The sequence below is a fragment of the Zosterops lateralis genome (genome assembly GCF_965231275.1).
Source record: "Zosterops lateralis genome assembly, chromosome: 6".
NCBI lineage: Eukaryota > Metazoa > Chordata > Aves > Passeriformes > Zosteropidae > Zosterops > Zosterops lateralis.
In genome coordinates, this window is record NC_139761.1 from 12,419,895 (window position 1) to 12,447,756 (window position 27,862).

Below are 27,862 nucleotides of genomic sequence, written 5' to 3' on the forward strand. Positions count from 1 at the left end.
CTTATGTGTTTTTTCTTTTCTCCTCACAAATGTATATAATCAAAAGCCAAGGTCTCAACAGAGTTTTCCATCTAACATCCAAGATTTATGGGGTGAAACTAAAATCTGAAGTAAGAATGATTTTTTTTTTAATATAGACTTTTTTTCTCCCATATAGAGAATTGCCCAAACCATAAGCCAAAATCTTTATGGGCTTACATGGTCAGGGTGTGATGCCCTTGCCCTGTTGCTGAGGACCAAGTTCACTCTGATATTTAAATGATGGCTGAAGGAAATCCTGTGCTTTGTAAAAGGGGAGGTAGCCAAAATGGAAATTGTGTGTCTGTCAAAGGGCTGGGTGATGGTGTGGCATAATAATTTGTCCAAAGAAAATCTTCTGAACTGGTGTCAATAAGGTCCCTTGTCAATATTGAGTTCCTTGCAGTATTTCTTTCCATCTAGTTGCATTTCATATGCTGTTACATAATTTCTTCTAAAGTTATGCTGAAAGCAGATATAATATTAATACATTTAAGCGGTGCGGTGTGTAATCTGCTGTCTCTGGAGCTTAGTGCAAGTGGGTCTGCATTGTAGGAAAATGAAGCTGATTATTATAAACCCTTGGAAATGACAGCCCTTTGGGAAGTCTGCTGTCACTGACTCATGTATGCTTGATTCTCTGTGTTCTGGACACATTTTGCCATCTCTTTATACTCCCCAAAAGTAAACAAAAAGGGGCTCCCGACCTTCAATTTGGTGCTTTGTTGTGTGTTTTTTAAAATGACTTGTGAACCAGGAGAGAAAGTTTTCACATGCAGGAGCTTAGAGATGAGGTGAAGAGAGCTGTGGTCCTCAGGTGACTCCATGCCTGCAGCAGGAGGCTGTGGGTCCCCAGCAGCTCTTTATCCCGTCTCCAAGGCTCCACCTTGGATATGCCCAGGCACAGGATGCCCTTGTTTAGGCACCCAAATTGCTCCCAAATGACCCCAGAGCCCATAGGGAGAAGGGAAGCTGTGACCCTTTGTGGAGGCTTTAGTATTGCCACAGGGCACAGGGTCAAACTGATCATTTATGATTAAATACTTTTTTTAACCTCTTTTCAGCCTTCATCTGTTAAAACTTATGCGAAAGGAGAAAAAAGTGTTTTCAATTAAAGGCTACTTATGTAATGACCCTGTTTTGAATGCTAATTCATGAATTACTGGGAGCTGACAGTGCTGCTTTTTAATTTTCCTCAGTCACTTCAGAACATAAGTCTAATTGAAATCGTTTTTTGCTAATCTCTCATAAATGCTGAGTACTTTCTGTCAAGTAAATTTGTCTTTTTGTGTTTAATTTATGTTAAGAACAGTCCATTTTGTTGCATCAAAGTATTTCAGAATTAAATGTTTGTCTTCTTTTTTTCTCCCTTCTAGCACAAGTAACGCTGAAGGGTAACAGAAAAGATAATTTGTCTGATTTGTCTCTAAGTTTTCAACACTTTATCTTCACAGTTGGTCCAACATGGCCACAGCTCTGATCTGACTTTACTGGACAGAAACGGAAAAGAAAATAAATGTTTCTTCGTAGTACTTTGACCTTAAAATACCACAAACACCATCCATCTTCTTGTGTTATTTGTGTTATTTTTCAATTGAATCACTCAGCACAGCAGGTCAAAAAGTCAGAGGCCACCATTTCTTCTCTTTGCTAGCAAGATAGAAAGCTTTGATAGGAACAAGTGTTTGCTGTTTTTTCATTGTTTTGTTTTGACTTTTTTTTTTTTTTTTAATGTAATTTTAGTCTTTGGTAAGCACCAAGGCTTTAATTTCTATCTCAAGCATTTAAAATTATACATTATTTGTTATGAAGAACACCACTTTCCGCCCATCAAATTGCATCTGTAATCAAATTGCTTCTGTTTTCTACACAGAAAAAAAGTTGGGTTTGCAGTCTATTTTTACTAAAAAACTCGATTTGTTGGCCTTACTCTTTTCTCATTGGTAGGAGTAAGCCAAACTCCCTTCCCTGGTGGGAGGGGCATGCCTGTGTCCATTTGTTTCATAACAGGCTGACAAAGGTCTTGGACTTTGGTCCAAAAACAGTATCTTTGGGGGTCACTCTTAAGTCCTGCCTAGTTGAAAAAATTATCAATAAATGTTATATGAAGCTTTCTGAGTATCGAAGAGTGTCAGAATGACAGCTGTGGGGTGTCAGTGCTGGCAGTGTGTGGCACAGGTTTGTGCTGCAGGCAAAGAAGGTGCTGGTTCTGCAGGCTTGTCCCCCTGCTCATCACCTGGGACAGGGAGGCAACACCGTGGAGAGAAGTGCTGAGTTGGACTGAGGGCAGGTCTTTTGTACTGCTGTGAAAGTCAGGACATGTTTGTTTGGGTTTTTTTAAACTATGGATGAAACTGTGGTTTGAAAAATATTCACAGTAAAGAGAGCAAGAGCTACTCTGGAACAGTCAGTGGCCAGAGGCTGGTGTTTGCTGGGGATGAGTGTGTGAGTCTCCTGAGCTCTCACTTGGTCTCCTTTGCTCTGTCCCTCCTTCTGTCTCTGCCTCTCAGCTTAGGAAACATTTCCAACAAAAGTTCAATTGAGACTGCATGCTCCCACGGAGTTTTAGTTCAGATCAAAATGATTTTGCTGAAAAATTCCTTGAAACTCCAGAAATGTGAAGTGATGTTACCTGAAGGATAATTTATTATAGATAGCTTGCCCATTAGTTGAGATAATCTCCTGCAATGATGATGAACAGAGATGATCAGGGATTCTACTTTTAAAATGTCTTTCTGACTAGAAAAGCAATTTGGGATCCACTTACATCTCAGTAATGAAAATTGGGTAAGGTAATAAGAGATTTCATTTTGCGAGTGAATTGACAATGCAAATACCAGGATTTTTAATTTAGGTTTAAGTGGAGTAATGGCTACTCATTCTGATGCATCATTAGTCATATTGCTTTTTAATAAGGGATTCACTTTCTTCCCTGGTTAGCTCTAACACTGATAGCAAAGCCCAAGGAATGTGCAAATGTTTAGGGAGATCTGTTTAATATGTGTCACTGCACCATTTTAATTTTAAAAAGGAAGAAAAAGCAGTTTTCTTTCTATGGTGAAAAACCACACACTTACTTTTAGTACAGGGAAGATAAATAGTGCAGAGCTGTGTTTGGTAGCCTGTTGTGAAAAAACACAAGCAATTAAAGTAAGATACATTCCCAAATAACTTTTAGAAAATACAGAAGGAAAATTGCATTGAGTGGAGGGCTCATGAAAGGGGCTGGCTTTATGACAGACAGTGGGAGGAAAAAGTCTACTCTGCCCATCTCTGACAGGGATGTCTTATAAATAATGGCAGGTGAAGAATGTTTTTGCCCTAGCAAACCCACTGTGCTCCAAACACCTCATTCACCTTCTGGGTAGATCTCTGCTCAGCATTTTTATTTCTTAGATGTCTTTTCTTTTTCTTGTCCTATTTTTTTTTTCTCTTTTTCCCTTCTGTTCTTTAATTAAGAGCTTGTTTTGATGTTCACTGAACTCAGTGGGAATCTTTCCATCAAATTGAATGCATTAGGTCAGATTCATAATCAGCAGCCACTGAAACAGCCTAACAATAGTTTTGTCACACACTAGTACAGTCTTAAATGGGATTTGCTTTAAAAAAAGCAATAGAACTAATCCATTATAAACACTTGTTAGAGCAGAGTTTTGACTGTATCTGTGTATTTACCAACACAATTTCAACCAATTTAAGGCAGATTGAAATTAATGCAGACTTTTTCTTCAGGCAGGAGCATAGGCCAGTTAATTAAATTGATTTAAACTAGTGTGTTTTTAGTGACAGTAGTGTGATACTGAGTGTTGTCTGGACTTGGGTTTGGTTGTCTTCCTTCCTCAGCTGGGCAAAGCATGTTGACTTTCTGTGAGGACAAGCTGTGATGTGATGAAACACATGGGGAATCCAATGTAGACCAAGCCATTCAGATTTGGGGGCAGGACAGCAAGTTTCTGGGATGCAAACAAATGTCCACCAAATCTCTCTTTCTCAAGCCTGTTTCTGCATTTCTGGTGCCCCACGATCTTGTGGCATCTTGCAAGTCTCAGTGTGGTTTGCAAAAGTCTGAGTAATCCATGACGTCTAAACTGCTGAGGCAACACACACTATTCTGGAGCAGAGACTTCAAGGAGATCTGCAACCTCTGGGGTCTCCAGCACAGAGACACAACCTCACATTTTGGCTCTGCTGCCTTATTCTGCTTTTCCCTTGGCTATGCAAGTGTCCCTTTATCACAGATGTCAGGGAAGAGTGCCTGGGCTCCTGAGCTGGCAGTTGAAAGGAGTGTGTAGCAGAGTGTCAGGACCTCTCCAGGAGGTTGCTGTGTCCACATGCACACACAGGAATGGAGAAGAGATTGCAAACAGCAGGGCCAGGGGAGCACAACCAGCTGAGGTGAAATCCTTTCAGGGTAACCACGAAGAGACATCACATGACTGGGACACTGGCAGTAAACTAAGAGTCTTCTTATCATCTTCCTTTGTGACCTGCTAACCTTTCTTTGAAATTATATACCTCCCAGGAATAGTGGAAACTCAGTTTTGCAGCAGTCACTTTTTAGCTTCAGAAGGAGTTATCTCCTTCAGATCTCTCTCTCTCTCTGACTCTCTGTTGTGAAATGTGAAAGAAATACAGGCCACATCTTCTCTCTTCATAAATTCAGGGGAATCCCAGATATCTGATATGCTGAACTCATTCTGTATCACTTGATTCCATGTGAGACACAATAGTTCCCAGCAAATTGGGTCATACAGGACTAGCATCCATTTCTCATTATGGCTTTCTTTGAGAATGCCCTTCTCTTCGCAGCTTATAAAAGGAAAGTTGATAGGGTGAGGCTCCAGAATGGTTGTGAAAGCATTGGGTTGCTGTAGAAGTTTTAACCTAAGAAAACAACATTTTGAAATAAAACCAAAGCTGACTGTCAACTAAAACAGGCCATGTAGCTACAAGAAAGTATTTCTGACACTGATAGAAAATAATGCATCCACTCAGAGTGCACCAATTCTTCTCTTTGAGCAAGAAATGGAAATGAATTTTCAATATTTCCAGAGGTCTGTGCATGACAACAGCCTCCAAAGTCTCTGTTATGTTCAGGCCTTTGGGTTACTGTGGGGTTTTTATATACAATTGAGTTGATTTATGAGATTTCCTGTTAAATTTTATTGCTCCAATGACTTTTCTTTGGTTCTTTTGAAGTAGAAAACATCATCTCTGTAGCAAATGCAAGTTGAAAGTCTTAATGGAGCATAAAAATCTGAAAGGTCATGATTTTTTAGCTTTAAAATAGAGGACAGTGCACTGCTTGATACTCTTAAAAATATGAAAAGTTAATGAGGATGTTTATTGGTGATAAAGATAGAATCTTCTCCCAGACATTTGATTTTGGCTACTTGTGTATTGGCTTTTTCTGGGTGCACTTTTATAAATGAGGAACATTTCTCGTTCTTCACATTTCAAGATCATAGAGAGTTAAAAACACAAGGCAGAAACTATGTCCCAGGGAGATTATTCTCAGTGCTTCTTCCCCTGTGAGTGCAGACTATTAGTTGCATTTATCCAGTTTCTTGGATTATATAGACGACCTTCATTTATTTGACCATGTTCAAATAAATGTGGTTCCAAGCAAATTTGTAACCAAATAAGAAACTGTTCCTGTCAACACACATTTTTGCAAGCTTGTGTGAATCATAGTAACACTGCTTACAAACCCTTAATCTAGAAAATGTCTCCTGGTGTGGGTTTTTTGGGTGGTGTGTTTTTGTTTTTTTCTCTTGTTGTTAGATTTGTTTGTTTGTTTGTGGTTTGTGGGTTTTCTGCTGATTTTGATTTAGTCTGAAGTCTTAAAAATATATTTTTATGTACTTCTTCTCAAATGTTTTTATTGAGCATGTAGGAACTTAGGTAAAAAAATACCTTCCTGCTGTATAACTTAATGTAGCAGACCTTGAACAGTTCACCTCCAACTGCTTGCAGGTGTTTTCTTTAGGACTGGACATGGAAAAAGCATTTTGTTACAGTGTTCACTGCCACTGTTGGTGCAGGGAGAAGTAATGAGAACAAGTCAGGGGACAGATGGGGTCATGGGAAAAGCCAGGACATCAGGAGGGGCACAGCTTTCTTTCTTCTCATTAATATGGACTGTCCTGTTCTCTGTTGTCTTTGCAGCAGTCCAGCACGGGGGACCTGAGGACTCTGAGGAAAGGATTGTCCCCGTACCACTCTGAGTCACAGCTCTCGTCACTGCCACAGTACCAAGACCTGCAAAACGTAAGAGACATTTCCTTACCTGTACAGGCAGAGCCATGGGCTTCCCCAAAAGTGGCCATGGCTGGAGAGGGCAGCTGAAGATTGCAGGGGAGCTCTCCCAGGTCACTGTTCACCCTGAAGCTGGTGTTGCAAACATGCAGCTAAAACCTGCAGATGTTGGTAGGATGGGGAGCTCCTTGAACGTTAATCTTTTCCTAAATTTAGTTCATCAATTTCCCAGCTTGGGTTTTCAGCCAACTGACAGTCACTGTTGTGAATCTTTTAAAGCTAGGGTGAGTCTTGTTACACCTGCAACTTCTTCTTGTAAGTGCCCTGTGCTTGCAGTAAAAAAGGTGGTTGTGGAGGAAGCTTGCCAGGTGTCTGGCAGTGCATGGACAGGGTTGTTTAGTGAGTAAGTTCTTAGGCTTTTCTGTATCACAAATGAGATTTGTGTTTGCTAAGATTTGCCTGCATTGCTTCTCAAACCACAGAAGAATCTTGACTAAAGCCTCTTGCATAAGATGGAATCTGTGCTGCTGTGCCAGGGCATCCATGTGCCAGGCATGGCTGAGGATCCTGAGCCCTGCCAGGTGTTTGCCTTCCAGATGTTTCCCTCACTGTTTGGGCCTCTATGTTTGAATGGTGATACTGTTTTCCAGATTACAGGAGGAGTGTAGAAACAGTCAGAGAGTCCTGGTGGGAGTGGGCTGTGAGTGTTATGAATGTGAGCAAAATCCTGATGGCAGCACAGCTGGAGAACCTCCCTGCTCCATGTCTGGGACACTGGTCAGCAGAGCTGCAGGTCCTGTAGGACCAGTCATGTGTTGGGCTGCTTGATTGGGAAATAGTCATTCTGTAGATTTAGTGTATCTCTTACAGTTTTAAGGAAGGGCACAATAATAACTGAATAAAGTTTGCATAAATAAAACTCAAGTATGGAAGCATATCCCCTTCCTATCCCTGCTAAATAGCAGGATGGAAGGAGATGCTTCAAGCAAAAAAAAGGAGGATAAAACTGTCCAGGTGAATATTCACATTTCTAACTTTGTGCCCCATGTATAAAGACAGGAGACTTTATAGGGAGTGCAGAGAGACTTGAAACTGGAGATATTTGTCTGGGTGTGCCAGCCTTAAAATTTTGGAGATTTTGCTTTGCTTCTATGGTGCTTAGGCTTTTGATCCCCAGCTTTGTTCCAGGTTGATGACACTCAGCCTGTGCTGGTTGCCCCAAGGAGTGCTGCTACTCACGATTTTATGTTTATCTTGTCAGTCAGGCTGGGATATGTCCAGCAGCTCTCTGCAGAGGAGCTGTGCTGGGACGGGAGCTGGCAGGAGAGTTTTCTGTTTGAGCATTGGCCCCTGCAGCTCACCGGGGCTGTGTGAGGGGTGGTGGCAGATGGTCCTGCCTGCTGGAGCCCTTTCTGGCTACTTGTCCCTGTTTTCTCTCTTTCCTCAAGGAAGAGATGGCACCTGGCATTTATGGAGAGGCCTGGGTGCTGTGTGACATTCACTTTCATCTGTCACCCTGGCTGTGTTCTGCCTTCTTAGCGAGAATTTGATATAGGAAAAACAAAAACAGCTTTGGATCCAAATCCACATTGTGTGAGATACTTATGTAGCCATTTATTTACTTATCCCTACTGAAATCCCTTTGGTTTGTGGCTTGACATGATACACTGTTTTTGTGATGAAGGATGATGATCACGAATTCATGCAAATGTCTTTGAATGACTTGAGCATGCCCAGAACATTTAGATGTACCTGACTTTCTCTGTGGCTTTTTTTATAGACAGCAGGCATGAGTTTGTGAGAAATCATTCTTCTTTGTGCCTGCACAAGCTTCATGTGGGTGAGTGATGGACAATTGGTGTCAGCTTCAAAGCTGTCACATCTGTTCAGGGTTTCATCATTGGCACTGCCGGTGCTACTCTTTGGGAAGTTCCTCAGCACATCCCTCACTGTCACACAGGTAACAAGCAGGCACCACTGCAGCTCTCCAGGGCTCTGACATAGCCCAGTTAATGACACAGCTGGGTATTTCTAATGTGTCCTGGGTCAGGGGCACCAGTGCACACTCAAGATGCAGAAGCAAAAAACCACTCACAGTTGCACTCTGTGCATCAGGCTCCATGCACATGGGTCATTATAGATTTACTCTGTAGTCTGCAGTGGTTACCAAATATACAGGAACAGCAGTCCTTAGGGTTAGTCTGGCTTACATGACCCTGGCCTTTGCAAGGGAAGAAACTGATAGCAGAGTGGTCAGTCTTTCCAGTTCTGGGAACTGCCACCAAGCACCATTTCATGGAATACCAGAGGCTCCTTGTGTCCTTTGGGAGGTGAGGGTAATTTCCTCTGGCTTGGACTCATGAGAGGAGGCAGCAACAAGCTCCTGATAGGACCTGCTATTTCCCTGGGATGAGACTAAGCTGTGTAGGCTGGCTCCATTTTTACTATTCCAGCAGCCTCCAGAGCTGCTCAGTCTCATGTGAGTCGATGTCCCAGGCATGAGACACCTGTGAGCTGTGCACTGCTGAGGACTCTGTGGCCCACCTGGCATCTGGACGTCATGGCCTAATTGCAGCTGGCAACTAAACCCCACACAGCTGCTGGCTCACTCCCCCCCCCCATCCAGGGGGCCATCTAAGACCCCTGCACAGCTGAGGATGCATGTGGGGGCTGAGGTGTGGCCCAGAGCTTGCACCTCTCTCTTTTCATTGGCCTCTTCATGGGTGCTCTGGCTGCCCTCTGAACACATGCTCCATGCAGACTTTGATGTACCTGCCCACTGCCCTGTGGCTGTGCCACAGGCCTCTGTCAGTGCCCAGGCATGAGAAGGTGATCTGGGGGCTGCTTATGGTCCTATGGCTGAAGGTACCATCACTTTGAGAAGCTTGTAAACCAGCTGCCTGGAGGAACCATTTATCCACACTGGCAAAGAACACCATTAAACATGAACCAGCTTGTTGCTAACAGTCAGAGCTAGCCTGGCTGGCTTAGACTTAAAATCTGCTAGCAGTGTTCGTGTGATTTATAGTGGGAATCCTGCCTTTGGTGGGAGTAACTGTAGAGATTTGTAATGGAAATACTAAGGCTAGTGTGGACGCAGTGTGGGTGGAAAAGTGTGTGTGAAAACACCAGCAGGAATTCTAGAGGAAGGAATGCCTTGGCCTGTGCTGATGGCCCAAGATGTGACTGGCAGCAAACAAATGAGTAAACACCACAGGATGTGTGGTTTGTGTCAGGGCTGGGAGGTCTGTGCTGTGATAAGGCCACAGCACAGATGGCTCATCAGCAGAGGACTGGTTCCCTGATAACGGGAGCAATGTCACACCATGGTTTTTCTTCCTGTGGCTCCAAGAGGAAGGAGTAGATAAGATGACCAGAGTGATGGAAAGAAGGCAACAGGCAGCAGTTTTCCTAGGGCTTTTGGAGGGTGAGTAAGCAAGATGCTGAGATAAAGATCAGCCTGTAATAACCACTGACTCCTAAGGCATGTGAAAAAGGTGTCCCAGAACCCATTTCTTTGCTGTCAATGAGGAGAGATGCCAGGGCTCTCATTAGGACTTGCTAGTGGGTGTCCCTTGCTTTCTGTGCCACACACAGTGACCCTGGCCACCTTTTGGTTTGTAGGTATGTGGGTGTGAGTGACATGTTAGGTTAAAATAATCATTACCTTCCCCTTCCTTAAGTTTTTGTACTGAGCTTTTAGCGTTTCCTTGCTGAGGAACAGGAGCTCCTAATGGTGCCCCATCTGGGTTCAGGAGGATGTGTCTGTGCTGTAGGTGGTGACTGGAGACCATCCTGGGTCTGGAACTGAGAATCCCTGGGGAAAGTACCTGCAGATACACTTTGTGAGAGCTGAAACAAGCTCTCACTTTTTTTTAGAAGACAGTGCTGATGATGCCAATACCCAGCTTTTATATATGCCCCTGGAGACTACAATAAGTATCCCCAGATAAAAGTGAGATTTCTGTTAGAGTATTCAAAGCTGCTTTTCTCAGGAGTCTGTATAGACTACACAATTCCTTTTTCCCCTCTAAATCTATTCCAAAACCAACAAGGTCCATAGGAAAATGCAAAGAAGTAGTAGTGTGGTTATGTAGTGGAGAGCACTCAACTTAGAGGGCTGCTGAGTCTCTGGCTTCCTGACACTGTTTCTGATTGTGTTTTCCTCCAGTGCCCACTTCTTGAAGGATGCAAAGCCTGGGAGATACCTCTGGCAGCCTGGCTGCAGCACCAGCCCCTTCCCTTGGTTCCCACCATGCTGTCACAGCGAGTCATGTTTTGTACCTCTGCCTTGTGGGGATACTTGGGGGAAGTGTATTTCATTTTGCCAGATGGCTCACTTGCTATTACAAAAACAAGCCCAAATGTTTGTGGTCTGTAGGTGTAAAGAGAAGCCATTAGATGAAGTGGGAAGGGATGATGAGTCCTTGGCTGAAGCGCTGGCTGTCTGCTGAGCCAGTGAGAGCAATGGTGAGGAGTGATGTGAGGGCACAGAGTAGCTAAACCCCAGCCCCAATGGCAGTCCTGTCTCTCCCTTTTGGCTGGGAAGACAGTGGTCTCCATCCTGTTCAGTACAAGGGCTAAGGCAGAAGCAAAGCAAGAAGGCAACTCATTATCTCTCCCCCAGCTCCCTGCAGAGGAAGGACAAAGGTGGCGCCTGAACCAACCTGGTGAAGGCAAGGAGATGTAACTGTGGCCCAAGCCTGGTCTTGGGTGTCACTGGGAAACCCAGAGGAAGTCTTGTAGTCCCTCCTCAGCCTGCATGGGAGTAAATCTATTCCTCTCAGGGAGAACTGGATCAGCTTTGTAAAGCAAACCTAACTTTTAAAATCGAGCTTGAAATGGCAGAAGATCACCACACTGTTCTCATTGTGATGTCCTGATGATGCACCCAAAAGAGTCAGGGAGACCCTTGTAGTTCGTGATAGTCCCTAAAGAGTCATCTGGTGCACTGGGACCTTAGCAGGGCCCCAAGGTGTCTCAGCACAACACAGCAACCCCTCCACTGCCCAAGGAACCCCTAGGCCCTCACAGTGCTACATGAAGCCCCTAGGCAGGAGGATCCCTGGCTGTCCAGTGCCTCTGCCATCCCCAGGACTGCATTTGCATCTTTGGCATCTCATTGTGGCCTCTCAAAATGCCTTCAACTCCTTCTGTTGCTTCAGAAGCCCATCCTGTGCAGGGCCTTGATGGTCCCCTGCCTTGTCCTATCCCTGCACCCCTCCCCTGTAGCTGTCAGGTGAGCTGAGCACAGCTGATGTGTGTCAGAGGATGACTAGGCTGGTTTCTCACCTTCCCACATCAGTGATGGACATGGTGCCTTTTTAGGCAGGGGGAAGCAATGATTGAGAGAAGTGTGAGAAGCGTGGCAGAGGCAGCTCCATCCCACTGCCTTCACCAATACCACAGGGATGTTATTGAGCAGACAAAAGGAGAAATTTAAGGTGGCTGATTTGCTGCTGCAGCAACAGTAGCTGTGGAAGAGAAAATAAAATGAAAGGTTTGTCAGGATTTATGGCCCAGGGGGTGCTGTGGTGAAGCTTCAGGGTGTATCACCAGCAGCTGAGAACAAACCAAGCCATTTTTGAAAGCAGCTGCCCTTCATCTGCTGCAATTGCAGAGGCTCTGAGCAGTGGGTGGCTTTTTTCCTCATGGCAGCTAACCACCACAAAGTTTGGCAGTGACAAAGTTTGGGGATTTGATGAGCAAAAGGCATTGACAGGCTGTGCCCATAATCTACCCTTACAGGTAACCACAGAAAGCACGAAAAATTCATCTGCATTGATGATTTGCTGTAGGTTCTAATGCTCATTTTTCATGTACTTTTATCTGGGGCTGGCAATGCGATCAGGGGAGAGGCAGGGGCACAACAGACCCTTGCTCTGTCACAGATCTGGAAGGGCAGCCAGGCTGAAATGGAGACCTGAGGGGTGATACAGATGTGCACAGGTATCCTCCTGTGCCTGCATGCATCCTCTACCCACGCAGAGGCTTTCACCTGCATCATCCCCAAATCAGATTTCCTTCAAAATCATGAAAATCTTAAAAATGCCCACTGTTTTCTTCTGAAAACAAATTTGTTGACGTTCCCTTTATAAAAAAATAGTGGTAGCACCTCTCAAAATCCTTACGCTGACAGTGCCCCTGTGAGTCAGTCAGAGTTAGTGCACTTGTCTGCTGGTGGCGTGGGCTTCCTCTGCCGGGACAGACTTGTTCTGTTTGCCCGTGTCAGGTGTTTACGGGCTGAAACTGCTCTGAATATGTCATGTCAGTAAGGGTTTCACAGTCCGAGGGGATGGCTGAAGCTGTCGGTGGTGATTTTACCGAGATTCACTGTCCCAGCCAGCCCAGCGCTGTCACCAACTTAGGGTGAGCACTCCTCTCTCTGCCGGGGGAGGCTGACTCACCGGCTCTGCATGCTCCGAGGAGCCTCCCCAGTCTGGAGCTGCCATCAACTCAGTTCTGAGAAAAGACACCCTTCCTGTTTGTAATGACATCCAGTTGCAAACAATGTCCTGACTTTGTTTTCTCTGTTTGGGACAGTCCCTGAAATCTTCCCTTCAGTGCCGCAGCCCATACAGCCAGCGCTGTGTCATGCCTGCCAGGGAGAGGAGCTATTCTTTTGTTGGGTGTCTGTGATATTTGCTGAGAAAGCAATGAAACAGTTAAATTGTTTTTTTAATAATCAGAAAGCACCATGTAAGTCCTTGTTATTACTAGTTAGACATCCTTGCGTGCTGGGGACACCGTGAAGATGCAGGAGGTGGCTGAGACACACAGACGGGCTCTGTCTGGCTCCTGTGTGGACCCAGCAGTTAATTCATGGATTTGAATGTTTACATGACCAGCTGTTCTCTATGATTAAAGGCAGCAAATTAAGTAATGCCAAAGGAGATTATCATCTGCAATAAAGTCCCTTGATTTGATAAGGAAGATGCTAATACAGACTACTAATGGCTCTGAACTCACTGGTCAGTGGCCAGGGCCTGTGTTGTGCTGGAGAGCTGGGTCTGTCTTGGAATCTTCCACAAGTCTCTTCTCCTGTGCCTGGTGGCAGGTGCAGCCCACTGTGTCTTTGGGAACGCGCAGCCATTTAAGGGCCCAAGAAGGGAGCTGGTGGTTTGGTTTGAGCTGGGTGCTAGCAGGCTTTCTGCACAGTAGGCGTGGAACAAAACAGCCAAGCACCATCACTGCTCTGGATCAGGCAGACAGGACACATACAGGTGCTCCCTGGCTCCAGCAAGGGTGTCCCATGCTCAGTATCAGAGGTCTGGCATCATCTGCAGTGGGGTGGCAGAAAGGTGTGGTCTGCAGAGCAGCCAGCACTGGTGGCTTCTTTGTGCCTCCAGGACACCTTGTAGCCAGCAAGGAGCCCGGGGTCTGCTGCCAGAGTGCCACCAGGTAATCCTGTCCCTGCAGGGGCACGAGAGGAGCTGGGCTCCCTCAGGAGCACCACACGTGGTGGCAATGGCAGAGCTGCCGTGGGCTTGAGCAGATGCAGCAGGGAGGGAAGGGACTTGGCAGGAAGGGAGGGTGGAATGTCAGCCGGGAGTCAGGACACGCTTCAGCGCTGCCGGCGCTTTGTTTCAGCCATTAACCCTCTGCAGCTGCAGGGCAGCGGGGCACGGGAAATGTGCCCCAGGATGCAAAACGTGAGGGGGCCCAGGGAATTTCTCAGGCTGGTGGTAACAGGAGATTTTTTTTGTGTGTGTGATCACCCAGGAATGCCACGCATCTTAGTGTGAAGGGAGATTCCTCATTCTGAATGGACCATCAGTCCGTGTGAGCCCAGTGCTTGCCCTTGGTGCTGCCTGTGCTACTCTTCTGATGGGGACACCATGCTTCAGGATTTTGGTGTATTCCCTGCCTTCCCTTCTCCTGTGCCACAGTGGCCTTGTGCTCTCAGCCCTTGGTTTTGCTGCTGGTTTTCCCCATTTGCCCCCAGCACTGCCTGGCTGGAGCTGCTCCAGGCACTTCCTTAAACTTGTAGCCACATGTGCCATTCACAAAACAAGATGTGCTGGGCCCCTGTTCTGTCAGCACACCAGGACTGTGTGCCAGTCATGGCACCTCTCCATGGTACTACCTGGCTCTGCAATCCACTTTCCATGAATTGTGGGCATGTTACTGCCTCCTGCTTGTCTCTTAACAGTTCCCAATTTGCAGAGTGGTGTTGACACCTTTATTTATTTATTTTTTATTTAAAACACCTGGTTGGTGACAGCTGCTAAGGAAGGGTCCAAGTACAATTCAAACCTGGGTAAGCAAACAAAACCACTGTGAGATAAATAGATGTGCCTGGGAATTTTATTGTGAGCTGTCTGACAGTGCCTGATGTAATGTAATTTTCTGTGTTCTGTCTCGGCAATAAAAACTTCATGATGTCTGATATGACTCCATTTAGCTTTAATGTTGTCTGAGTTATGCCATTAGAAAAATGTGGCTTATATAATCGGGTTTGAATTTGAATTCTAAATGCTTGTTTTTTGAAATGGCAGACAAAAATTAATAGAAGGCAAGGGGAAGATGTGAAGTTCAGAAGCATTAATATTTGCTCATATGTTCCGTGTTGGTCTGAAGTATCCTCAGTGCCTAGATTGTGCCTGCTGGTTGAAGTAAAACCAGCATGATGTTCTCTTCTGGGTTTTGAAATGTAGCCTTTTGCAGTCTTTCTACAGATCAGGAATAACTCTCTGGGAGGTGAGGTAGGAAAGGGTGTCATTAAAAGACAGAATATAATTGAGCAAAAAGAGATTGAAAACTGATGGAAGGCCCAAGGTCTCATGTCTTTTCAGATCCCTGGAGGAATCAAGAAGAAATTGTTTATCACAATTTCTTTGTTCTTTTTTTTGAAATTTCTGATCCAAAACCTCTAAAAGAGCAGACACCTGTCATCCCCAGTTAGGCTCTTTTCTTCTTGGGTTCCAAAGCATTCCCACTGCTATTAAGAGATGTTCATATTTTAAGCCTTACTTTACCTCTGTGGAGGTGTGTCATTATTGGGATTTTGCAGTGTGCCCTATTGCAGAGAGTCTTATTAATTCTGGTCCTACAAATACACAGGAATGGAGTATCCATGGCAGTGCTTGTCAGCATTGGTGCTGGACCACATCCCATGCTGCCAGATAGAGCCAGCAAGGACTCATTAGGAAACTTGGTCTTAGACACTGATAATGACATGGTGGCGTGACACAACAGCAGATGTTCACCAGCTGCTGCAAGCTGAGGCCTCTGCTCTTCATTTTTTTGGTGTCAGATTGAAAAGGATCATTTGCAGTATTTGTGATCTGGGGATTTTCTTTCTCACATTAGCACTATTGCTTTGCTGATGGTTTTTGGCTGGGGCAGTGAATGGGGCTACTTTGATTTGCTTTGTTTTCTGCTTTAAGTTGGAGGGTGTCAGTGTCATTCTAACAACAGAGAATTGGGGAACTCATCCCCTGTGTGTAGCTTATTGTTTCAAGGATGCTCTGGCATGAAAGACTGCAGAGTTTCTCTCTCTTTCCTTAGTCAATTACACATCTGGACTGTGACTCTCCATACAGACTTGGAGACAAGCCCTGCAGGCTCCAGAGAGAGGTTTCTGGGAGGGACTCAGATAGAATTGAGCTTCTCTGGTGGATTTGTGGTTTCAGTGTGCATGACGTGGGGTGTGTGGGATGGGACGGATGCCACATGGGAGCAGTAAGCTCGGAGAAGTGCATTGGTCCCATCACTGATACCAGCAAATATTCAGCACTGATCTGCTTGAAATGGAAGAGCAAGCAAGGGCTGAAAGGGGAATGTGTTCAGTGGCACTTCAGGACTGCTGTCTGCACAGAGACAGCAGAGGAATAGCTCTTATTGTCATTTTCCCAGTGGAAAATGGCCTGGATATGGGGGTACTTGGCACTGTCCTCCTTTGAGGGATACAAAGAGTCTCATCAGGACCCTCTCAGGACATTACAGTCCCAGAACCATCCTGTCAGCAGAGATAGGGCTGTTCTGTCCATGGCTGAATTCATCAGAGATCCATGCCACAGCAATCTTGAGTGTTCTGAGCAGTCACCGTGGTTTGGAGAGAAGCAAAAACACCTGCTTGCTGAGGAAAAAACATAGGATGGGTCACACACAGCTCTGCAGCCTCTGGTTCCCTGGGACTTTCGTTTCTTGAGGAGAACTGTCTTTGAGTCTCAGGGGTGCAGTGGTTGATAAACCTTGTGCATAAGTTCCTGCAAGCACTTGGGAACTCAGAGAAATAACCTGTACTTCCTCTCCTTGATTAGACTGGTAATCTCACTGCTGGGCAGCTCATCCTTTTGGTGGAGTGACTGTGGCTGTGGATGGAGCTGAAAGTGGAATACTATTTCTCAACATCTTTATTATAAATTTTAATGGCATTTTTGGTGACGTCTGAGCTGTCTTGCAGCACCATTCATTTATACAATTATGTAATGCCTCAGCCACATATCTGAGGGCGAAGAGTATACCACCTCTGAACTACCAAACACTGTAAAAACCTAGCAAGTGGAAAAGCCATATGTCCATCTAATACAAAGACTGCATGCTCGACAAAACCAGATGGGGAGAGGAAACTGAGAGTGACGCTTGCCTCAAAACACTCCATATTGCTTTTTGCCTATATGGACAATTTCTACTTCTTAGGATGTAACCAGATTAACCTTGCTATTATTGTCTGCCAGGGTGCTGAGTCAGTTGTGTTCCTATGTCTGTGAAAATGTCAGCTATAGGGAACAGGAAGGGCAAGGGTTTCTGCAGTGGTGGGGGTCCTCAGATTAACTGAGCTAGAGTGCTGGGGGACAGCTATGGGAATTCTTGCCTGCAGTTTCCAAATGCATCTGTTCTAGCTATGAGGAATCTCCTCCATCTGTGAAATTTTACTTAGTACTTTAACACTGACTTACTGAGATTTTCCCTGTCCTCCTTCCAATGTACTGTCTCAAATCTCTGGTTCCTTCTCCTCTGCATTTCACCTCAATGGGTTTCCTGCTGGGTAAAATACACATCCTCCTCTTCCTTCCCATTCCCTCCCTTCTCCCACTGTTGGCAGTTTTCCAATATAGCAACCTTGACCTTATCTCCAATTCCTTCCATTTCCTCCTCTTCAGCTGAGACTATCGGTGAACTCTGCCCATTTTCCTCTCCTCCATCCTCCAAAGGCTGGCCACACATCCTGCTGGCCATGTATCCTGCTGGATATGTTGTCACTTCTTTCCTTGCTGACTGCAGTCCCCTCAGTTCTGGCCTCCTTTATGTGTGCCTCTGTGCAGGAAGCTGATAGGAGTTTGGCTGAAGCTTTTTTTCTTTTGTGAACCTCACTGAAATCAGTGGGAATGGAGCACCAAGTCTTTTAAAAAATGCCGACTCTTTGTGTGTCAGGAAAGAGCCTTCCCTAAGGGTGCAGCTGCACAAGAAGCTCTGACTGCAGTGATGAATATTGAGCCACCCTTAGCTGTGTGTGTATTTTTACTTGTTGCATCCCATAGCTGCAAGGAGCGGGGATGTTGGTGAGATCTTTGGTTGCTCCCCCACTTTCTTCACAAGTGTATTTGACCTTTTGTAGCCCCAGCCTGGCATGGTGGGGAGGTCTCTGTGGCCTGGGGCAATGGGCCAGTGGTGTGGCCATGTGGTTCTCTCACCATTGCTGATGATGGCACTCAGCAGTTTGCACATCTCTGTCTGTTGGCTGGGGCTTTTGGCTTCCAAGCTAAGGACCAAGGGTCATGCTTACTTTAGAAATGAAGTAATCTGTCACTTAGACCTTGACTGCAAGTATTGGGTCTACCTCTTTTGCTGCATTTCTTGTTCTTTCAAATTATTTTTCCCTTCTTCAGTCAAATTCTCTACCTGCATTCAGAGACCACTCAGTTGACTGCCCTTGTCTGAGAAGGAAGGTGACCCTTTGAAAGCTTTTATTGTGATATGATAAATCCAGTATATAACTGTGTTTGCAAAATTGCTTTTATCTTGTCAGTATGATGATTGGTTAAGTGTGATCAAGCTCTTTAGAAAACATTTCTCTCTAATCATTTTTGTTTCATTTGTATTCTGTAATAATTTTGAGAGTGATTGCGATCATGGAAGTGCTTTGTAGCTCATTAGTGACTTCAGTTATGTGAGGAGAAGCTGCTGCTGTCTTTCATATGGGGGACCTCGTGATCTACTCTAGTTTGGCAGGAAACTGTATTTAAAATGTTGTCAGCAGTCATATCCAGCAGAATTCCTTTTAACTTTGTCATATCACTCTCAACTTCAAAAAAATATTGAATGTTAAACCTTTGCTTGGCATTTCCTGTGTTAGTTCTGAAGAGGGCCATGGGAAAAGATCCATATGAAGTATGACTACAAACTCCTGAATATTCTTCTTTAGGTTGTCATGAACCTGGTCATTTATAGAAAGAAAGCATCTTTCATGATGAAGCCAGAATAATTATGCATGCATTGATGTCTCTGACCTTTGTGGGAAGCTGATTCTGGAAGGACTCTGTTGCATTTACCAGACCTGTGAGAAATTTGTAGCCCATTTTGCAGTTGTAAGTCGCAGCTGTAGGTTGCCCACAGAAGTTGTGGATGCTCCATCCCTGGAAGTGTTCAAGGCCAGGCTGCATGGGGCTTTAGGCAACCTGATTCAGTAGAAGGTTCCCTGCCCATGGCAGGGAGTTGGAACTAGAGGATTTTTGGGGTCCCATCCAACCCAAACCATTCTGTGTTTCTATTATTCTCTGATTCTTCTGGCACAACTAACTTGCTGGCCCTGGCAGGGAAGGCAAAGTGATGAGACAAAGCATAAAACATGCTGTGTTTTAAAGGCAGAAAAGATGTGAATGGAGTGCCTCGTGTGTTGTGTGTGAAAGCATTCCTGTGATGGTGCTACATGCTGCTCTGCCATCCTAATTTGCTTTCAGAGGTCCCCAAGTATAATAATTCTTTGTGTTTCCTAAAGGATGTGAAGACTAAATACAAGTTTGGTCAATGATTTCATTGTTGATTTCTCCTGGAGTTACAAAGCAATGCAAAAATATTAGGGACAGGCAGGGTGCATCTCACTGAATAAAGATATTGTGTGTCTCATAATTCAAGCTGTATGCCTGTAGAAAAAGGAAAGCCCTATAAAAAATGCTTACAAGGCTGGTTGGACAGTAGAAATCTTTTGTAAAATGTCATTTCGGCATCTTTCCCAATGGAATCCTTCATGCAGGAGGACTGGCCAGCATTTTGGAAACAAACCCAGCCAACATTAGGTTTGGACATCTGCTTGTTTTAAGGTTGCTTTCACAATTTTCTCTGTAGCTGAAGATCAGTACTTGATGTCTATGTGAAAACGCTGCCAGAGAAGCAATGAAGTTATGCCAACTGTTTCTTTGGTGAACACAGCTTCTTAGAAATGACCCTTTTATGCTGGAAAATCATCTTGTTTGCATTGCTCCTGTGTCTAGAAGGATGAGTACTGTTTGATCTTGTCCTTGTAGAAAGCTATCCTAAATGAACAAAAAGTGTTTCTTGAATCAATTTAGATTTACACTGTGGTGATCTCTTGCCTGAACACATCTAGACTGAGTGCTGGTATTTAAATGGTGTCAAATCAAGTGACTTGGGAGGAAGGGGTAGTGGTGCCTTTTGTCTTTGAAACATGGCTAAGGGGATTGAATTCAAGACAATCTAGTGGTCAAATTTTCTGGATATTTTCTTCATCCTTGCTTAAATCACCCAAAGGGGAATTAACACATATCTTACCTGATTTCCACAGGGACCAGCTCGCATGACATCTGATCTTGCATCTTCTCCTGCAGCAGGGTATGTCCCTGTGAGTCAGAAGCCAGAGGCTGTGGTGCATGCTATGAAGGTAAGGCTGTGTGGGGCACTGAGGTGTCCTGTGTTGCATCTGACTGGCAGAGCTGGACACTGGCTCTTCTCGTGGAAACAATGAACACAGAAAGTTAATATACAGGCTGGATATAAGTAACCAGCACCTGTGTCATGATGAATAAGCATTGCTTAAAATAGTTGCAGAGCTAAGCAAGATTATGCACAGCTATTTTTTGGGGGTTGGAAACCTCCAATAAAAGCTGCTGATGCTGAAGGTGTTGGTTACCCTTTGTGTTCACAGTTCTGTGTAAACTGGGACACTGGGGTGACAGTGGTGAGTGAAATGCTGTTTTAAAAAGAGACATAAAAACTGCATTTCTTCATATATTTTATTATTGAAAATCCTGCATCAGCTTCAAAGAAAGGTTTTATTTTATGAAAATATACAACAAGCAGTGGCATCCGACCCATGTAGGATGTGCATCGTCAGTAGAGATTAAAGTCAGGACCATTGACAATGGGACCATGGGAGACTGGTAGGTGAGTTAAGGGAGAAAACAAGCACACTTGCTTGTGATTTCACTGCAGCTTTCAGGTTCTAGTGACCATTAATGACCATTCATCCATTAGCAGAAAAAGTGTAATTCCCCAGTGCTACATGTTTAACTAGTTAAGCAAGATACTTCTGAGTATCTAAGAGACACAGAGACACAAATCCTTCACAAGATGCCATAGGGATGGCAGGAAAGTGTCTTAACTAAATTAGTCTTTGGTTGAAATATAATGATTTATAGATTTGGATTTGCTAAAGCTGAAGAATTTTGTTCAGGATTAAAAAGATTAGAACAACTCAAAGGAGGATTCCTGAGTGGCTGCTCTGGAGCTCAGATCCCTGTGGTCATAGCTGGAAAAAAGGTCTAGCAGTGACATCACTAGCTTGGATGATTTTAGACTGGGAGACAGATACATACAAGGCACTTTGCTTTGTACCTTTCCACATCTGACAGATAAATAAATGACACAGATGTTGCTCGTGATTATGATTCAAAAATTCCCTAAATTTTCTAATTTTTAGTATATCATGCCTGTCCAAGGTCTCTTGGCTCCAGGACAGATGTGGTAGTGGTGGTAAAAGCAACAAATGTCAGGAGAAGCAGTAGTGTGGCTGGCAAGGATATTGGTTCCACTGGGTAGTTGCCAGATCCCAGGAGGATATTGAATGCCACTATTTCTCAAGTAGTTATTAAAGGCAAGACAACTTTGATTTGATTTGGACTTAATTTGAATTTAAATTATAAATGATCCTTCAAATTGAAAATCTTGATTTTTCAGCTTTCTTGAGGCTTTATACATCCAAATTGTATAACTCTTATTGATTGATTGTATAACTTATTAAGAGAAGGATGTTCAGTGTGGCTAAGGATTAAGAAATACCTTTAGTACAGTTATTGCTTGTTCCCAAAAGAGCTGACCACACAAGTGGCAGTTTAATTGTTGCCATGTATTTGTCCTGTGTTTTCCAATAAGTTTCTTCTTTGCTTGTTGTGAATGGCTCTGTGCAATCAGAATTCTCCCTCTTGTACTATGCTGCAATGTGCTTGTGGGTGACATTTCTCCTGTGTGTGTATATATATACATATACACAGATGGATCTGCTAAACTGTTGCCTTGCAGGATATTGCAAACTCATGTGAACCTTTGTTTTTCTGTCACTTTGTACTCATTTGGCTTTGACTGCATTTAATCATCCAAGCCCTGATGCAGTCCAGACTACTGCTGTTGGTTTTTTCTTTCCAAGCTGTGGAGTTCACACCTTTCTGCTCCTGCTCTTCATTGCATCTGGTGAGGTGGTGGTGAGGGGTAGTATTAAGCAGAGTTGGTAGTGTTTTTAAATTACAAGATCAAATAATATAAATTGATTATGATCATATTCTGGGGAGTAATTAGTTTCCTATTTGCTTTAGGGATTGCAGGACTGAATTTCTCACTAAGGGCAAGAAACATAAATGGTTTTAAGATGTGGTTTGATAAGCTTATGAAAAAGATTGAAAATTAATGAGGAAGATTCTTGGAAACTGGAAATTAGGTTTGGAATGTCTGGCACAATTTTTCATTTAAAGGAATTGAGAGGAAGTTGGATGTTTGCACATATTAGTAATCCCTCTGCTTCAGAGCTTTGTGGATTCGTAGGAAGTGCTAGAAGAAATTCAGAAGAAAATCTCCTTTGCAATTTCATAGTTTGGCTGGTGAGGTGCATTTGTCTGTCTCCAAAACCCTGGACACTGCCATGGCTTGAGTCAGGAAGAAGGTGACATAGTAGTCACATCTCACGGGGCATAAATGATCTCACATGATGTGTTCTGCTCACTCACTTGAGGTTAAAAATATTCTCACATTTGAAGTGAGCTCCTGTAGGTCAGTGTGGCATGGAGGGATGAGAAGGTGTCTACTTTTCCATCCTGTGTCCCAGTTCCAAGGATCATCTGGGAATTGAAAGACTGAGGAAACTGATCATGGTCTCAATGTCTCTTCCTCCCTTGTGGCACAGTGAAATAATCACTAATTGTGGTCTCCAGCTGCAGACCTTTATTGGCCAGGTCATGCTGTAGCATATGGAGTAGCTCTTATTTGCACCCTGCAGAACTGGGTAGCTTTTCCAGTGCCAGCCCCTGCATGTGGGAAGCTGGATGCAGCTGCTACCTTAGACCCTCACCTCCTGTGATACACGTCATGACTCTCTCTTGAGAAGAGAGCAGCTAACAAATGAGACTTTGTGCTTTGGCTATATCACAACAGACATTGGAAAAAGCACTTCTTGATTGAAAAAGGAAGTCCTTATGGCTCAGCAGGCCAGCTCCCTACTGCAAGAAAAGGCAAGGAGACATGGAAATGTTGTGAACATGATCAAGGGAAGGGAGCACCTCTCTTATGAAGAGAAGCTGAGGGTGCTGGGGTTGTTCAGCCTGGAAAAGAGAAGGCTCCAGAGGCACCTTATAGCACCTTCCAGTCCTGTAAAGGGGGCTTGTAAAAATGAGGGAGAGGGACTTTTATGTCACATAGTGACAGGACAAGAGGCAAATGTTTTAAACTAAAAGAGGACAGGTTTAGGTCAGATATCCTATCCTATACAGATACTCCTGTCAGGGTGGTCAGACACTGGCACAGGCTGCCCAGAGAAGCTGTGGATGCTCCATCCCAGGAAGTGTTCAAGGCCAGGCTGGATGGGGCTCTGAGCAACCTGCTCTGATGAATGGCATCCATGCCAAACCATTCTATTATTCCATGATTCTGTGCAGTTGGCTCCACTTGTCTTGTAGAACATTTGCATGCAAGCCTGCCCACAAGTGATGAGGCTGCAAGGATGTGGCACTATGCCCAAGCAGAAGTCACTGAGGGACTGTCCACTCCACATGGATCTGCGGGGTTTCTGGACTACCCCTGTCTGTACCCATGTATTCAATATCCCCTAGGCTTTTTTTCCCTCGGGATTTTGTGCCAGTTAAGTTCTATCAACGTGGCTGAAGTGCTGCCTGCAATTTAGCATGAGTTCTTCCTTGAGTGCATTTAGGATTTTCTTTATTTTTCCTTCTGAAATAGTTTTGTTTGTTTGCACCTACTAAATAAGGAGCAGGATGACAGGTTGGCACTCCTAACAGCTGTTTTTGCTAACAAGAATAAGAGGTACATATGCTACAGCTCAGTATCTCACTGAACATCAAAGCAGTTTTCTTAGGAACTGAGCAAACCTGCTAAAGACGTGGGGAGGTGATGAGGAGACAAATGTAAAAGAACGACATTTAGCCTACAACCCAGCTGCCTCCACAGCAGCAGCCTGGACCTCTTCCATGCACACAGAGCTATCAAGCAGGTGATCATCACTCCCACTAATTGTGGATAAGACAGGATATGGCCTTCCAAAACTAGGGAAAAATCCTAGCAGGGCATATGGACTGTTCCCTTGCTGAAGCAGGATGCTTTGCCAGTGCTGTGTCCAGCTGACTTATGAAGCAACAAAATTAGTGAAGTTTGCACAGTTTGGAAAGTATCCCTCAATCCCAATGTGCTTTGTGTTGCAGAAATGAATACCTCACCTTTCAGCTTCCCTTCCAAAACTTTACTACTGTCATTCAGACTATTTAATAGTGTTTTTTTGATTGAATGTTTGTTTTAAAAATGTTTGGCCATATGGAGTCAGTACAGCAAGTGAGAAGGGATGTGGTGGACTGGGTGACTTTGAGGTGACACTGCCTTGCTCACAGACATCAGTGTGGTCTCAAAGAACACTTGAGGTGTTCCCCAGTTTATGTATCAGTAGGGAAAAAGCCAGACAAGCCAGCATGCCTACTGAGAGCAAGGTTAAAGTTGTTTTTGGGAAGTGACGTTCCTGTGCAGAAAAGCAGCATTTCCCAGTCCAGCCCCATCCTTCTGCATGTGGAATAGCCCCATGGCTGAGTGGAGCAAGCTGCTCTCACTGGCATTTCACCCAGGAAGATCACAAAGGGCTGCTGTGTCAACAAAGGACCAAGTACTGTCAGTGCAGCTTGATGAAAAGCAAAAAGGAGGGGAAAGCAAGAGCCACTTTGATCCTGGGGTGCATTTGTCTGTTTTCTTTAGGCTCTTGGGTTGAGAAGTGGCAGAAATCACAGAAGGACATTCCCCAGTTTCTTAGACCCACACTGAATGCACAGTCCTTGAACTTTATCTGATCCATAGATAGCTGATGTGAAGGCATGTCTGTATTCCCCAGTGGTGTAACTGGAGGAACATTAACCTGGTCCTTCTAAACAGCTGAGGAGGCATCTGGCAGGATCTGAGAATAGCTGAGGCTGGGTCAGCACTAAGAAGAGGCCTTCCTGTCTTTCTTCAGGAGGTTATTTCACTCTTCAGAGTGTATTTTCTTCCAATATGCCTTTCCTGGATAGGCTGTTGCGTTTTATTGCTATGAATCCCATTTTCCCATACCCAAGATGCTAACACATCTTTACAAAGTGCCTAGCCAGGCATGGGTTGAGCCTGGGAAGCAGGATGATTTCCAGAGTAAATGAGATTCAGAAATTAAATACAAACATAAACTTCCATCTGATCATCTTTTAGCTCCAGCTGCCTGGTTAACACTATTAAAACACATTTCCACTGAAAGAAATATGCTGTGCCACCTTTTCACACCTCTTGGACTACAGAATGTAGGTTTAGTTTAAGCATGAGTTGTAGAAAAATGGTTTATTTTAGTCCACTGAGACTCTCGTGCCTGCAAGATGGATGGCTGTTGAAAGCAGGGGCTGGAGCTGACATGATCTTTAACTGATCTACCCCATGGTTTGCTTGACACTTGCCCTGTGGACACAGCCCATGCTCAGCTGCCAGCCAGGTGCTCCATGCCAGGATGTGATCCTGCAGGCTGCTGGCTGTGCAGCCAGCATCGGAAGCACACAGGCTCCAGACAAGCAAGTTCAATGTGCAAGTCCAGCTGGATCAATAATTAATTCCCTCCCCTTTAGCAGAAAATAGATGCTCTCTTTGTCAGCATGTACATGCTTTTTGCATCCCTCTTGCCCTTCCTCTCTTCTTAGGATGTGGATAATTCCTTTCTATGCAAAGACTGGTCCCAAGTAGGCTGTAGGCCCTAGGAGAATGACCTACTTTTGTTTGTAACTCATTTTGAGTACAGCAGGATTGCTATGCTGAAGCATACCTGGGGATAATCTTCCCTGGTATCCCATTTTGTGGAGTAGTTGGTGCTGTATGTACCTCAGCAAAGGCTGAAACTCATCCTAGCACAGCATCTGGCTCTGTACCTCCCTGGGATGTACAGGAATATTTGTTCATACAACTACAGCTGTTGTACACCTTCATACATCTGTGGATGCATCGTGGTGAATGAGACTATGTGTTGTTTGAAGATGTTGGGTGGTTGCAGGGTCTCTGACCCTGCACACTGAGCTGACAACGTGGCTCATCAGTGGTGAAGGCCTGGGTGAGGTGTGTAAATCAGCACAGAGGCAACAGTAAAACCTGGAGGCTCCTGTGCTGTGCTGTGCCCACCTTGTGCCCCCACACTGTGGGGGACAACATGTGGGACTACCAGCAGCCTTTCTGGAAGAGATGCACTTGTGGGCACAAGCAACCTACTGCCAGTGCTCCCCAGGACTGGCAGCAGCCACACCATGCAGGTGGTGGGACAGAGGCAGGACATGGCTGGGGGAACGGGAAGGACGGAGGTGCCCAGTTTGATGTCATGCTTGTCTTTGCTTGTCTTGAGGCTTTGTGAATCCTGCCAATTTAAATACTTGTTAATGATGTTCTTAGGGACACAAATAATTATTTGAGGATCATAATGGTTTTATAATATTTTTTTTTGTAGGTCCTTGAGGTCCATGAAAATTTGGACAGGCAAATGCAAGACAACTATGAAGAAGACCTAAGTGAAAAGGAGAAGGCAATAGTTCGTGAAATGTGCAATGTAAGAACTCCTCCCAGCAACTCTTGGGGTTCCTTTTGTGGTCTTTTGTTAGAAGTATGGAGGAACAGAGATCTGCTGCATGTGAGGATTGTGAGGTCCATAGGCACAAGGAAAGAGTGGAGGCTCTACTGACCACTGTTTTGGGTGATCTGAGTGCCTTGTTCACTGCAGAGAGCAGCCTTTGCTCAGTAAATAGCTCCCACTTGCTGCCTTCCTGGCTGTGGAGTAGCTTGTGTAGCTGACCAGAGATGTGCAACGGGCTCTCCCTGACTAGGAGAGTTCTATTAGCAATTGTCTCCATCTATGCCCTTAAGGATTCAGTTTGGGCTAAGCAACAATTGCTTGCTATGCTTAAAGCTGTACAGCTTGAATGGGTTTGAGCCTAAACCACATGGTAATGTCAGAGGGAGAATCTTGTCTGGAGTCATTGAACAGCATCATGATATGTGGGGTGATATTAATACTGCTGACATTTTGGGCAACCACAGTTAACTGAGTTGGCCACATCCTGTACAGTGAGTGCTCATGCCCAACCTCTGCTCTGCAATGTCTGCTGTCATGGCATTGCCTGCAGCCTCAAAGCACCTTGGCCACGCTCTGGCTTTGAACAAATAGTTTGAGATTTCTGCTGGAACACAGCCTGAGCTGCCTGTCACGTGCAGTTGGGGATGTGCTGTTCAATTGCCCAGAGTAGGGAGGGGGATGCTTATGAGCCGTTTTTTTTTTTTGAAGTCCACAGAAGAGGTTGGCCCAGGTGGCATCATTTAGTGTCTTCCAGCAGTTGAGAGGGGCCTAATGCTCTGTTTAAATTCTGAAACCCACCTTAACCTAAAAACAGGGTGTGAACACAAGTGCAGCTTTGCCAAGCTAAATCACTGTGAGCATCCTTGGCAAGGGCTGAGACACTTCACTTTGGTTGCTGGATCTCTATAAGCAAAGCCAAGACTAGAGTAAATGAAGGCCTGCTTTTTAGGATATCTTGTCTGCTTAGTTTCCCAGTTCCTTGTAGCTATGCTGGGGGAAAGGTAAAATACTGTAACTTCATCCTCCCAAACTGACTCATCTCTATTTGTCTATCATCAGCTGTTTTCTCTTTAAATATTCATTTCATGTAGATTCAAGGCAGCTATAAAGGTTTTGCAGTTTATTTTTTATTTAAGTAGTGGCCCTAGAGTGATGGAATGTGTGTTTTTAGAAAGTCATATATATATATATATATATATAATTTTAATCATTATCTTTTTCATTATCTTTTCTGTTCATGGTAGCATTTTTTCTGTAAGCATGGCAGGGTTGACCTACCATTGAACTTATGTTCTG

The 27,862-nt window shown here is 44.5% G+C and overlaps 1 protein-coding gene across 1 annotated transcript in view; it reads left to right on the forward strand.

The window, feature by feature from the left end:
- The window catches only part of CCDC85C (coiled-coil domain containing 85C), a 108,875-nt gene that overhangs the window by 76,996 nt on the left and 4,017 nt on the right, over positions 1 to 27,862 (forward strand). The window contains exons 3-5 of the mRNA XM_083863391.1: positions 6,187 to 6,288; positions 20,024 to 20,119; positions 26,444 to 26,542. Of these exons, the coding sequence (XP_083719517.1) occupies positions 6,187 to 6,288; positions 20,024 to 20,119; positions 26,444 to 26,542 (297 nt within the window). The remainder of the gene's footprint in view (positions 1 to 6,186; positions 6,289 to 20,023; positions 20,120 to 26,443; positions 26,543 to 27,862) is intronic.